This window comes from Cryptomeria japonica, chromosome 5 (assembly GCF_030272615.1).
Source record: "Cryptomeria japonica chromosome 5, Sugi_1.0, whole genome shotgun sequence".
Classification (NCBI taxonomy): Eukaryota; Viridiplantae; Streptophyta; class Pinopsida; order Cupressales; family Cupressaceae; genus Cryptomeria; species Cryptomeria japonica.
In genome coordinates, this window is record NC_081409.1 from 736,773,449 (window position 1) to 736,787,165 (window position 13,717).

Sequence of the window (13,717 nt, forward strand, 5' to 3'; positions counted from 1 at the left end):
CATGTAAATAACAGAACAAGGAAGGTTAGAAATATCTTATCTTGCATAAGCTACCATGCATTAACACTCCCTCTTAGCTTTGGAAGATAGATAAGGCAACCTGCATCACATTTCCTTTTCATAACTAAGATAATGTCAATCAACAAAAATCATTTATACATGAGAAGTACCATCAAGACATATGATACAAAATAGAAGAACATCACCTGAGTATGTGACATAAAGTATTATTTTAACATGTGATAAAAGTAAGAGAATCATCACCTGATCATGTGAGAAATCACCAAAACATGTGATTTGTAAGATTCATCAAGATATCATCTAACACGTGATATTAGTATTGCCTAACACGCAATACTTAAGGATAAGTCTATGAGAAAGGTTAGTTTCTCATCATATCCAAGTTGTGATAAGTGCAATAACATTTGTAAATGTTTATCACAACATAGTCATGGCAAATCCATGACTTACCAGAGATCCAATCATGATCAATGGTTGAGATATCACCTACACGTGATATCAGTATTGCCTAACACGCAATACAAGGATAATCATATGAGAAGTGCTTAATTTCTCATTATATCCAAATTGTGATAATGCAATAACATTTGTGCAAATGTTGTATCACAACATGGTCATGGCACATCCATGACTTACCAATGATCCAACATGATTACGGGTTTGACTATCATAAGATCGTCACCTTATGATGTCTACATACAAGTGTTCAGTATTTGAGAGATCGTCACCTCTTAGATATGAACACAGGTGGCAAGAAGCCAAGAGATAGTCCAGACATGACAAAGAAGTTTACACATTAAACATCTTAAATATATGTAAGTATAGATTACAAAGCAGATTACCTTTCTATCATACCTAAACCCTTTCTGAAGTGATCAACCTTCACTCTGGAAAGTGGTTTGGTCAGAATATCTGCAGTCTGATCTCCTGTACACACATATTCTAACTTTATCACATTCCTGTCAACCATATCTCGTACATAGTGATATGGAATCTCAATATGTTTGGACCTGTCATGAAATACTGGATTTACAGAAAGTTTTATACAGCTTTGATTATCACACTGAATAACTGTAGGTTTCATAGGTTCTCCAAATAATCCCACGAGCAATTTCCTTAGCCATACTGCTTCTCGGGCAGCCATTGAAGCTGCAATATATTCAGCCTCTGTGGAACTCTGAGCTACTGAAGATTGTTTTCTGCTGATCCAGGATATCATGGCTGATCCTAAACTGAAGCAACACCCTGAAGTGCTCTTTCTGTCAGTCACACTGCCAGCCCAATCTGAATCTGTAAATCCATGTAGATCTATGTCAACCTTTTCATATTTAAGACCAAGCTTTAGGGTACCTTGTAGATATCTCATTATATGCTTTACTGCAACCAGGTGTATCTCCTTAGGTTCACACATGAATTGACTTAAGGCATTAACAACATAGCAGATATCTGGCCTTGTATTTACTAGATACATCAGGGACCCAATCATCTGCCTGTATTGAGTGGGGTCAGTAGGTCTTGATTCTGTTGCTGCTTCTTTAAGTTTATGGAAGTTGGTTTCCATAGGAGAGGTCATGGGTCTGCAGTTTAGCATTCTAAATCTTTTCAATATGTCCAAGGTGTACTTCCCTTGGTTCAGTACAATATTATCAGAATTCTGCCAAACTTCCAATCCTAGGAAGTAATGAAGAAGCCCCAAGTCTTTCATATCAAATTCTGTGGATAGATCTTTCTTGCATTGATTTATTAGGTGATTATCTCCTGTAATTAATAAGTCATCAACATATAAAATTAATATTAACATATCACCTTTATTTCTTTTGAGGTAGAGATTAGGATCTGCATCATTCTTAGAGAAACCCAGCTTTGAGAGGTAGGTGTCAATTCTTTCATACCAAACTCTGGGAGCCTGTTTGAGCCCATAAAGAGCTTTCTTGAGTCTACACACATGAGACTGTGCATCATGAATTTCAAACCCTTCAGGTTGCTCTAAGTAGACTTCTTCCATGATCTCGCCATTTAGGAATGCTGTCTTAACATCCATCTGATGTACCTTCCACCCCTTTGCTGCTGCAATGGCTAGGACAGCTCTTACTGATGTGTACCTGGCAACAGGTGCAAATGTTTCTTCGTAATCTATTCCTTCCTTCTGTGAGAACCCTCTAGCTACAAATCTGGCCTTGTGTTTTTCAATACTGCCATCTGCAGCATGCTTGATTTTAAACAACCATTTAGAAGACACGACAGACTTCTTGGTTGGCCTAGGAACGATCTCGCAAACATCATTCTTCATAATGGACTGATATTCTTCAGTCATGGCATCTATCCATACTTGATGTTTGAGTGCATCCGAAACATTGTTAGGTTCAGCTTTAGAGAGATCATTCATAAGTGCAACATAGTTGATGAATTTATTAGGCCTCTTGCTTTCCCTGAAGGTTCCTGAAGGAGCAGCGAACTTCTGAGCTTCTGCTATAGTTTTGGTGGCCCATAGTGGTCTTTTCTTGTGATTATCTATAGGTGGGTTTTGTGTTTAACTTATAGTTTCCTCAAGATACTCCCTCTGAAGCTCAGGAGTAGGTTCTTCTTCTAGGTTAGAAGTAGGATTATGAATTTCAGGTTCTATTGTATTTTGAGCCCTTTTGAAGGCTAAATCTTCTTCGAAGATTACATCCCTACTGAGTTCAATATTTCTCTGTCCTTGTACATAGATTCTGTAGGCTTTAGAAGTTTCACTGTATCCTACAAGTATTCCCCTTTTTCCAGAGGGTTCTAGTTTTAGTCTTTTCTCTTTAGGTACATGAATATAGACCGGACACCCAAATATCCTAAGATGGCTGATATCTGGTTTTGTTTTGGTAAAGACTTCCTCAAGAGTTTTATCTTCAAGGTGTGAATGAGGACATCTATTTTGTATGTACACAGTAGTGTTGGTTGCTTCTGCCCAAAGGTTCAAGTTTAGATTTTGATCTAGTATCATGGCTTTGGCAGCTTCTACTATGGTCCTATTTTTCCTTTCAGCTACTCCATTTTGTTGTGGATTATAAGGTATTGATAACTCCCTCTTAATCCCAGAATTTTTACAAAAGTCTTTAAATAGTTCTGATGTGTATTCCCCCCCATTGTCAGTTCTTAAGGTTTTAATTTTGTTTTCAGAGAGATTTTCTGTTAATGTTTTAAACTCTTTGAACCTACTTAGGATCTCTTCTGATTCTTTACATTTTAGAAAGTAGATCCACGTCTTCCTAGAGTAGTCATCAACAAAAATTACATAGTACAAAAATCCCCCTAGCGAGGGTACGGACATAGGTCCACATACATCAGAATGAATTAACTCCAAAACTTTGCTAGTTTTCCTAGTACTATTCTGAAATGCATTTTTGGTATTTTTACCTAAGGCACACCCTTTGCAAGCCTTTGAATGATATTGCTTCAACTTAGGTAGACCTGTGACAAGGTTTCCCATGGTTGACAAAGCTCTATAATTCAAATGACCTAATCTCCTATGCCATACGTCATTTGCATTAGTTGCTTCATGGATCAATGCTAGATTGGGCTCTGTACATAGCTCATACAAATAGCCTTGTCTTTGACCAATGACCTTAGCGTCTTTGATGGAGGATCTCTTTGGCCAAGCCAACACCTTGTTTTCCATGAAGGTCACTCTGTATCCTTGATCTTCTAGTGCTGATATGGAGATTAGATTTCTTTTGATTCCTGGAACATATAGTACTTCTTCAAGTCGTAGTGACATGCCTGACTTCAGTTTGATGGTGCAGGTTCCAATTCCTCTGACTGGATGTGAAGAATCGTCTCCGATGGTTACTTCCTCATCATCTTTCTCTATCATGGAGTCTAGTATTTCTCTAAAGCCGGTGATGTGTCTGGATGAACCACTGTCGATCACCCATGAGTTAGATTTGTTTGAAGTATGGCTTGTAAGTGCTGAGTAGAGGACATAGTTCTCGGAGTCATTTTCTTTTCTAGATTTCTTCACTTTTGCAAATGTGGCTTGCTTCCCTTTCTCCGGACAGTTTGCAACATAGTGTCCGAATTTGTCACACCTATAACATTGAACATGTGATAGCTCTTTCTTAGAAGTGTTCTTGCCTTGTTTGGCTTTTCTTTTCTTGAATTGCTTCTTTTTGTACCTTTTATTGATGTTTGTATTTAGGACTTGCAAGTCTTCATCTATATTCTTCTGTTTTATTCCTACTTTGTTCAATTGGGATTCTTCTTGTAGACAGTCATCTCTTAGTCTTTCAAACTTAGGATTTTGGACCTTGCACTGATGCCTTGGACGAATGTGCTCCATCCACTAGGCAACCCATCTAAAGCAATGAGTGTTAGTTCTTTGCCTCGGATCTCGTAGTCCAAAGTTGCAAGTTCATCTTTTAGAACTGATATCCACATGAAGTAGGCGTTGATTGTCTCCCCTTTGTTCATGGTGATATGATTTATTTCTCGTTTTAGTGCTAGAGTACGACTTGCATTTGATATCTCAAATGTCCTTTCAAGTGCCTTGAACATTTTATAAGCCGTCTCCTACTTTCTAATGATGGGCATTATATTATTTCTTACCCCATCCACTATTATTTTAATAGCCTTATCATTTCCCTCGATCCATGTGGATTTCTCGGTTTCATCTTCTAGTTGTGCACTTTCAGTTTGGACATATGAATCAACTTTGTTTTCTCTTAAAATCATTTTGATTCTAAACTTCCAAGCTGAAAAATCTTCGCTACCTCCGAGTCTATCTTCGAATCTGATAGCATTGGCCATTATGGAAATGTGATGTAGTTTATAACTTAGTCCTTGAATTTTATCAAAATTGAATAGCCTTAGGTTCGATTACCTTGGCTCTGATACCATGTAAAGTTATTTCAATTTCAATTAAAGAACAAGTTATGAACTATGTATGCTATAAATGTATATGAGGAATTATGTTGATGTCTAATAATTCTGATTTTATCTGCAGGTCTGAAAGAGAGAGATCATTTTATGTTTTCTATGTCTCCTCCAAATGAATTCAATTGGTATATATATCATTTAGGCAACCGGTCAATTGGTGTATTGACCGGTCATGCCTTTTAGGCATGACCGATCAATGCACCCATTGATCGGTGCCTTTGTAATTATACCATTAACACAAGGCTGTTTATCGGTTCAAAACCTCGATAGCATATTGTAATATAATATAATGATTGATCAAGATAATGAATCGGTTCATGTAAACACCGATGATTCAAAATGCACGATGTATGTAATCCAACCAGTGCAGTTGTTAACCACTGTTAATTCCAAATGAAGCGGTGTATGTATTAAGCCCGATAACAAATATGCCTGATGATTAAGCCCGATAACAGATGTGGATCGGTGCCAATAGTTATGCACCCGATAGCAAGTATGTATCGGCTAATAACCCGATAACTTATAGCATTTAATATGTTATCGGGTTAATACCCGATACATACTTGCTAAGCAATATTTGTAAAATCCGATAATCATATGCAATATAAGTTTAGACATGAAGCATGTAAATAACAGAACAAGGAAGGTTAGAAATATCTTATCTTGCATAAGCTACCATGCATTAACAGGTACTATGATTCAATTCTGTACCTATCAATCTGAAAAGCTCCCCCCAAAATATACTCAGACATCTGCTATCCCTATCACTGATTATAGTCTTTGGTAAACCATGTAAATGGAAAATCTCTCTGAAGAATAACTCCGCAATCTGAATTGCTGTAAATTCTGTAGTGATAGAAAAGAAGTGTGCAAATTTAGTTAATCTGTCAACCACAACAAAAATACAATCTTTACCTTGGGATCTCGGTAAACTTGTGATAAAATCCATTGATATACTTTCCCATTTCTGATCTGGTATAAGTAGTGGCTGTAATAGTCCTGCAGGGTAAGTTTACTCTGCTTATTTTTGCTGACAACTGGTACATTCCTAGATATAGCGTATAACATCGTTTTTTAATCCTTTCCAAGTGAACCTTTCTCTTACCTGTCGATACGTTTTGAAGTATCCAGGATGTCCTGCTAAAGGTATATCATGCATAGCTTGGAGGATTTTTGCTTTTAACTTCGAACCTGGAATTAAATAAATCATGTCCTTGTAATAGATAACATCGTTAACAACTTTATATTTGTCATCTTGTATATTACCATCTAGCAAATCACAAGCAAAATAATCCTTTGAATATTCAACTAGCAATAAAGATTTCCAATCGGCTGTGACTACAAAGAACGTATTGATTTCAGGTCTTCTTGATAAAGCATCTACAACAATATTATTTTTCCCCTTTACATATTCAATCTCAAAATCATAAGCTTGGATCTTACTGATCCATTTCTGTTGCCTGTCATTTAAATCTCTTTGTCCCAAGAAATATCCCAGACTATTATGGTCAGTTTTCACCACAAATCTGCTACCAACCAAATATTGTCTAAATTTTGTCAATGCATGCATGATTGCCAACATTTCTTTATCAGAGATAGAATACAATTTCTCAAGCTTATTAAGTTTCCTGCTTTCATAAACTATCGGATGTTTATTTTGCATTAAGACTGCCCCTATTCCATCACCAGAAGCATCACATTCCAACACAAAAGGCTGATTAAAATCCAGAAGAGCAAGTACCGGACAAGAACTCATTACCTCTTTAAGTTTCTCAAATACCTGTTGAGCCTCCTCAGTCCATTGGAATGCCCCTTTTTTGGTAAGATCTGTCAAGGGTGCCCCAAGCTGTGAAAAACCTTTGACAAACCTCCTGTAATAACTGCATAAACCAAAGAATCCCCTTAACTCTGTAAGATTCCGTGGTGGCGGCCAATCCAAAATGGCTCTTATCTTTTCTTGATGAACTTGTACCCCTGTTGCACTGATCGTATGCCCTAAATACAAAATTTCAGTCATTCCAAATTCACATTTAGACGCCTTTGCATATAGTGATTGTGATTCCATAATGCCAAGAACTATGTCAATATGTTTCAAATGCTCCTCCCAAGTTTTGCTATAAATCAATATATCATCAAAGAAGACTAACCAAGATTTCCTTAACTGTTTGTTAAAAATATGATTCATACAGGACTGAAATTTTGCCGGAGCATTTGTTATTCCAAACGGCATAACCAAGAATTCATAATGACCATAATGACAACGGAAAGCAGTTTTATGAATGTCTTGTTCTCTTAACTTAATCTGATGATACCCTGATCTCAAATCAATTTTAGAAAAGTATACAACACCATGCAATTCATCTAACAATTCATCAATTTGAGGAATTGGATACTTGTTTTTGATTGTTTTCTTGTTAAGAGCTCTGTAATCAATACACATATGAAGAGTTCCATCCTTCTTTTTGACCAACACTACAGATGAAGCAAAAGAACTAGAACTAGGTCCGATGTGCCCCATATCCAATAATTCCTTAATTGCTTTTTCTATTTCATCCCAGAATGTTTTAGGGTGTCTGTAAGGAGTAGTGATAATTGGTTTAGCACCTTCTTCTAATTCAATAGTATGTTCAAATCCACTATCAGGTGGGACTCCTGGAGGAATATCATTGAAAACCAAATGGTGTGCATCTAATACTGTTAACAAATCATCCTGATAAGATTTAGATTCAAAGTCTGATACCTTGTTGGAGATTAAACATTGTGCTGACCATGCCACATCTCCATGTTTGAAAATAGCCTCCATTCTTTTAGCACTGACAATCCTGGGACCACTGTTAGACATACCACGAAGGACTACCTTCTTATCATCAATTTTAAAAGAGAATTCCATTCTTTTAAAACTCTGTGTATATTCATCTAATGTTTCCATCCACTGTATGCCCAAGACAACATTAGTGTCAGCCAAATCAATTACATAAAAGTCATCAGTAACAGTGTAGTTGCCAAGAGTAATATTCAATTTAGGAACTTTATGGGTGCTAGATAAATTAGTCCCTCTTGCTACTCTAACATCAAATCCCTCATGTTTTTCAGTCTGCAAGCCATGCCTTTCCACAAGTGCTGCATCTATAAAATTATGTGTAGAACCACTATCAAGCATAACAATTACATGCTGTCCATTTAAAACTCCTCTAACTCTGAAAATATTATAATGTGGAGTTCCTGTCATGGATGCTATTACTCCTTCTCCTTGTTTGGTACCTGTTTTTGACTCTGTGTTCTGTGGTGCTCGTTCTATGTTAGGATCAACATTCTCTTCATTCTCACTGTCAGACATAACCTCAATATAATGAATGTTTCCCTTCCCTAAACATCTGTGTCCAGGCTGCCATGCTTCCCTACAACTGAAACATAGTTTTTTTCTTCTGAGCTGTTCCCGCTCCTCCTTATCTAACCTGTTTTTAGGGAAATTATCTTTGTTGAAAGGTTGTTTGTCTTTTTCTGGTTTAGGAGGTGGTCCTTTATTAAAAAAATTTCCTTTTGAAGATGGTTCTAATTCTCTTGCTCTTTTGACAGTGGTTTGTAAGGTTAGAGGGCTTAAGGACTTAACCCAACCTTTGAGGGAATCAGATAATCCATCTATAAATATTACAATCTTGTGTCTTTTTGAAATTTCCGTAACTAAGATAGCCAATTTTTCAAATTCAGAAATATATTGTTCAACAATTCCAGTTTGCTTAAGCTGAGTCAAATCCTTAAGATGCAATTCCAGATCTTTAGAATCAAACCTATCAATAAGTTTCTCAGTGAACTCAACATAAGTACCTATCAAATTATGACCCAAAGTTATTTGCCCATGATGCCACCATTCATGTGCTACACCGTCAAGATGTAATGCAACATACTTAATTGCCTCCTCTTCCAACATAGGGTTTAATTGGAAGTAGGTGTCTAATTTTTGCACCCAAGCCCGAGTAGTTGTTTTACCTGTTCCATCAAAATAAGGAATGGACATTTTTCCAATTTTCCTTTGCAATTCACTGTTATTTCCTCGCTGTCCTCTTGGCCTATGTTTCATTCTGACATCTAAATATTCTCTAAATGTCTTTGCTGATCTGAATTCTTCACCGGAACCTAACCAATCCTGATGTATTTCTTCCTGTATTTCTCTTATTGTTGGTTCATTTTCAGGGGGCTGGTTTCTAGCAGTAAATGTAGGCATAAATGGTCTAGCTGATCCTGTTCTTTCTGGCTGATTATTAACTGACTATTCATCTCTACCCCCATTATTTCCCCCATTATTTTGATGTTGATTATTCTGTCTTCCATTATTTTGGTGCTGATTTATATTATTAGCCATAAATTGGGTCATCAAGTTGGTCATCCTGTTAACATTATCTTGCATATCTTGCTGACTTCTGATTAATGCAGCCAATAAGTCCCTATTGTTATCCGGGTCTCCCATGTTGGTTTCAAAAATAAATTCCTCGTCAGTTTCTGTGTGGCTATCCTCAGTTTCAAACGGAATAGATGAACTACTCTGTGCTAAAGGAGAGTTTGGGAATCTGTTTTGACGGGCCCTAGTACTTCTGAAATTATAATTTCCCTGGTGCATACTCAATTGTGCATTAAGTTTTCATGAAGTTTCAATACCCTACAGGCTGGCAGGATTCAAAAGCTCTGATACCACTGTAAAATTCCTTTCTAAAACTGGCTTCATATAAAGTTTTTATCCAGATTATGCAGAAGAATATTTAGAATTTAACCAATTGAGTATTACATAGCTTGTGAATTCCATTAATGTAACCCGTGCAGTCCCAAGTTAATTTTCATAACATTGATTATGCAGTCCACATACACATTCTATATGATTGGGTTAAATGTTTCATAGTGCACCTGAAAGCTTGCAATGTCGTCAGCGTCAAAGTTGCTGTCACAACCCTTCGGAATCATCCTCGCATGTACTCGGGTTGGTGGCGTGAAGAGCCCCAACCATGTCACAATCCTACAGATTCCTCCTGATCCTGGACTCTGCTGATCCCCACAGAATGACTATTCAAATATCGGCCTGCACCCTGACGCTGTTATTATGTATTGTTTGTGAAGACTTCTTGCGATGTACACTGCACATGAGGATTACCGTTGATTATTCGTAGATCTTCCGTGAGTGTTTATTGTCCCGGTATGAGATACCGTGAGTATGTCAATCACTATGACACGACATAAGTGTATAAGGTGCGTTTGAAGACATCTCCGTGTCTGCTACGTTTGATACTTACGCCAATGCAACACTTTCCATCTTCACCAACCAGACTCTCTCTATACTTTGCACAGCCTCTACCACGACTCGCAAGGAATGGCAACATACATATGATCAATGTGTACTGCAAATAGGTTCCTGCAAATTCCCAGTCTTTTGCTATTACATTACTCCCCGATCCTTTATTTCGATTCCATTAGGCCAGTAATCGCTGGTGAAAGGAATGCTTCAATACAAATTGATACCACATAGATATCCAACTCTACTTCCAATTCTTCTATTTATTAAAACTCATGTCCCCCTCCTTACGTGCCAGATATTATTTAAAGAACAAAGGCGGTAGAATTCCTGTAGGAAAACCCATAGGAAAACCAACTCCCGCAATATCAAATAGTAGTTAAACAAAGCAACTAATATTTAACTTTTAATTAAGCTTTATTGAAAAAAACAAATAACTATTATTATAATCTATTAGTCAATATTAGAACTAATATAAAATAAGAAAAGTTAATTTTATTCATAATTAATACCAAATAGTATCAACTCTGACCTGCTTGGTGGTTGATGGCTCTTCATTTAACCCTTGTCCACATCATCATTTAATATTCTTTCAAAGTGAGCTTGTGCATGTGTATATAAGGTATTTAATTCAATAACCATTAAAGTCACATTATTTTCCTAAAGTTGTTTATTGTTATTTTTATTTAAATTTAAAATCATTCATATTTTGTAAATATGATAATTGTTTTGGGCATCATCGAATTAGGGTTCATTATTTTTTTGTAATTGTTTCTCCAAATTCCAAACATTTTTTTTAATCTCTAATTAATGTCGTATGTTATGCAGCTTATGCAGTTGAATGTGTCCAGTAACCATTTGAAGTTCCTTCCAGAATCAATTGGAAGCTGCTTTTCTTTGGAAGAGCTCCTAGCCAATGGTGCCGTGTAACCCCTAAATTTCAACTGTTACTATCAAGGAAATTTCATATCATGATTACTATCCACTAACATTCTTTATAGTAGAAAACATCAGTTGATTTTCATTTTCTTACCTACATCTCTGTTAAGTGCTATCTCTGTTTTGGCCTAATATTTGTCTAGTGTGGTTTACTAGATGTTTCTTAGTCTTCTGTGGTGTTAGATAAACTCATTTCTCATTCTGGTTTGTTATAATTTTTGGAGCCCATAGTGATTTAGAGAAAAACGATTGTGCATAAAAACTGCATATAGAGTTCAATGAATGATCACATCTAGGGTTGTATTTTATGATCCATCATCAGGATGAATGTTGAATTGTTAATAAAATTTCCTTATATAGATAAGTCCTTATAAGAACATGGGGCTACCCAAAAAGAATAAATAATTAATTATTTCTCTGGTTAACTACATAATCTGATCTGTGCTGTCTTTTAAGTCTGTTGACGATCAACACCTAATACTAACAAAAGCTTAAGCTGCCATCCCTAATCAAGTTGTTTGACATGAGCCTTTTTGGTCTTCTAAAAATAAAAATAAATATTATAATGCAATGGGCCCAGCCAATCATTTTTTGTGTGTAATAATCCTTTTCGGTGAGTAGACTAATACACTTCCCTGCATTATTAAGATTTCTCTTACGGATGCACTTTCCATAAAAGTGATTTGTTCCTTAGGTTTAGTTGGGCAAAGTTATATAATGTAATTATGCTACATGTAAAGTGAAAAGAGACCAGACCTTGAATTTGTATGAATGGGTGTAGGTGTTAGAGGAGGTCTTGTTATGTGAGATAATGTCTAGGAGCCTCATTTCTTTGGCAGTTTGAAGAACTCAGTTTTCAGGCCAAGTGCAACGCCCTTGTGTTGACGTGTCTGAAATCGCATTGCTGCAAACTCCATACGGCCAACCCAGAATAGAATAACCAGCTGAGTATCCTATCCTCTCTTGAGATAAGGAAGTCCCTAATGCTGTTTTTGGTTTGATCAAAGGGGACGACCTCAAGGTTTTGATTGTCAGGTCTTGACTGCGGGACTACTCAGTGGTTTGATGTGTTTTTGCTGGAAACACAAGGGGACTTATGATTTGCAACAAACTAGTCTGCTGTGATTCTTGAATTACGCAATAAAGAGCAAAAGGAAAGGGTTAGGAGATCTAAAACTAACAACACGGGTATGCGGTTAGACGGATTCAACATAACCAAATCCTGCTTGGCCAGAATAGCTCACAACCTTGCAGGAACGGTGCAATCTTCAAAGGGACTTGGAAGATTTTTAGACTGGAGACGCACGGCTAAGCACCCAATTCTGGCGTAGCTCAAACGGACACCTGCAATTGAACTAAGCACAATTAAAGGCTCGGGTTAACCATACAAAAGGATACACAATCAGTATATCCTCAATGGTATGAACCTGAATCTATCAAATACCTGCACACCCAAAATAGAAAGATCTATCTAAAATGCTGAGAGAAACCATGCAAACAGGATGAAAACAAGACAATAAACACCAAATCAATGTTTATATATTGATTTCAGCTGCCTATTACAACAATTTCTGCAGCATCTCTATGATACTGCTTAAAATCTAACCTATTCTAACTCTAAAATCTAACTCTCTCACCAGAGTCTAACTATTTAACAATCTCTAACTATCTAACCATCTAACCCTTTACAAAAGAAAGGCCTCTGCCTTTTATAGATATTACAATTTTGAATCGAAGGCTAGGATGGACTGCATCCAAGGGTCCTGATCTGCCTTCCAGAAGCTGGCAGCTTTAACCCATGCCGAATTAATTCTCAGTTATCCAACCAACAACTATCTCAACTACCTGCCACTATTTGGCTTTAATTCAGGTCTATCCAATCTTCTTGGTGGTTGGGAATAGTTATCCACAAAAATATCTTGTGCGGGACCCATAGGCAGTTTACAATAAAGCAGTTTCAGTTTTAAAACTGAATTTCTGGACTTAAATCTAGCTGTGCACTTTCTTGAGAATGCATAGACTTGGAGCATTCAGAGTGTTCTTTGGTCTTTGGTCCCGGTGGTGGACTTCAACTTTGTGGTCTGGTGGCACGCTTCCCAATGCTCGGTTGTTCTCGCGCTCTTGCATCTTTTCTTTTCCAGTCTTCAGCACTTGGCCTTGATTGCGATCCTTCTTCGATTTGCGTTTCAGGTTTTTCTCCCGGTTCTCCAATGACGTCCTGCGATTAATCAACCAATTTCATTTCATTAAATCAATTTGAAAAATTAATTAATTAATTTAACAAATATTAAATTTAATTATGATGCCTGGAGGGTTATTTGAAAATTTCTCAAGTTTTAACGCTTTTACACCTTTCGCGAATTTAGTTGCTCCTGGCAATTTCGGGCAAGAGGGGCATTCGGAAAGTTTTAAAAACTTGGACATTTCACCCCTTAATGGTGAATTTCGGGGTTTTGGGCACTTTTGCAAACTTTGGGATTTTGGAGTGTTTTGCCAACTTTCACTTTTTCAAATTTTGGCTAAAAGGTCCGAATTTGGCCATTTGGGGCATTTTTGCCAACTTTTCACTTT

At 36.8% G+C, this 13,717-nt stretch overlaps 1 protein-coding gene across 1 annotated transcript in view; it reads left to right on the forward strand.

The window, feature by feature from the left end:
• LOC131028764 (plant intracellular Ras-group-related LRR protein 7) overlaps positions 1-13,717 on the forward strand; it is a 112,057-nt gene that overhangs the window by 47,944 nt on the left and 50,396 nt on the right. The window contains exon 6 of the mRNA XM_057959102.2: positions 11,036-11,126. Coding sequence (XP_057815085.1) covers positions 11,036-11,126 — 91 coding nt within the window. The remainder of the gene's footprint in view (positions 1-11,035; positions 11,127-13,717) is intronic.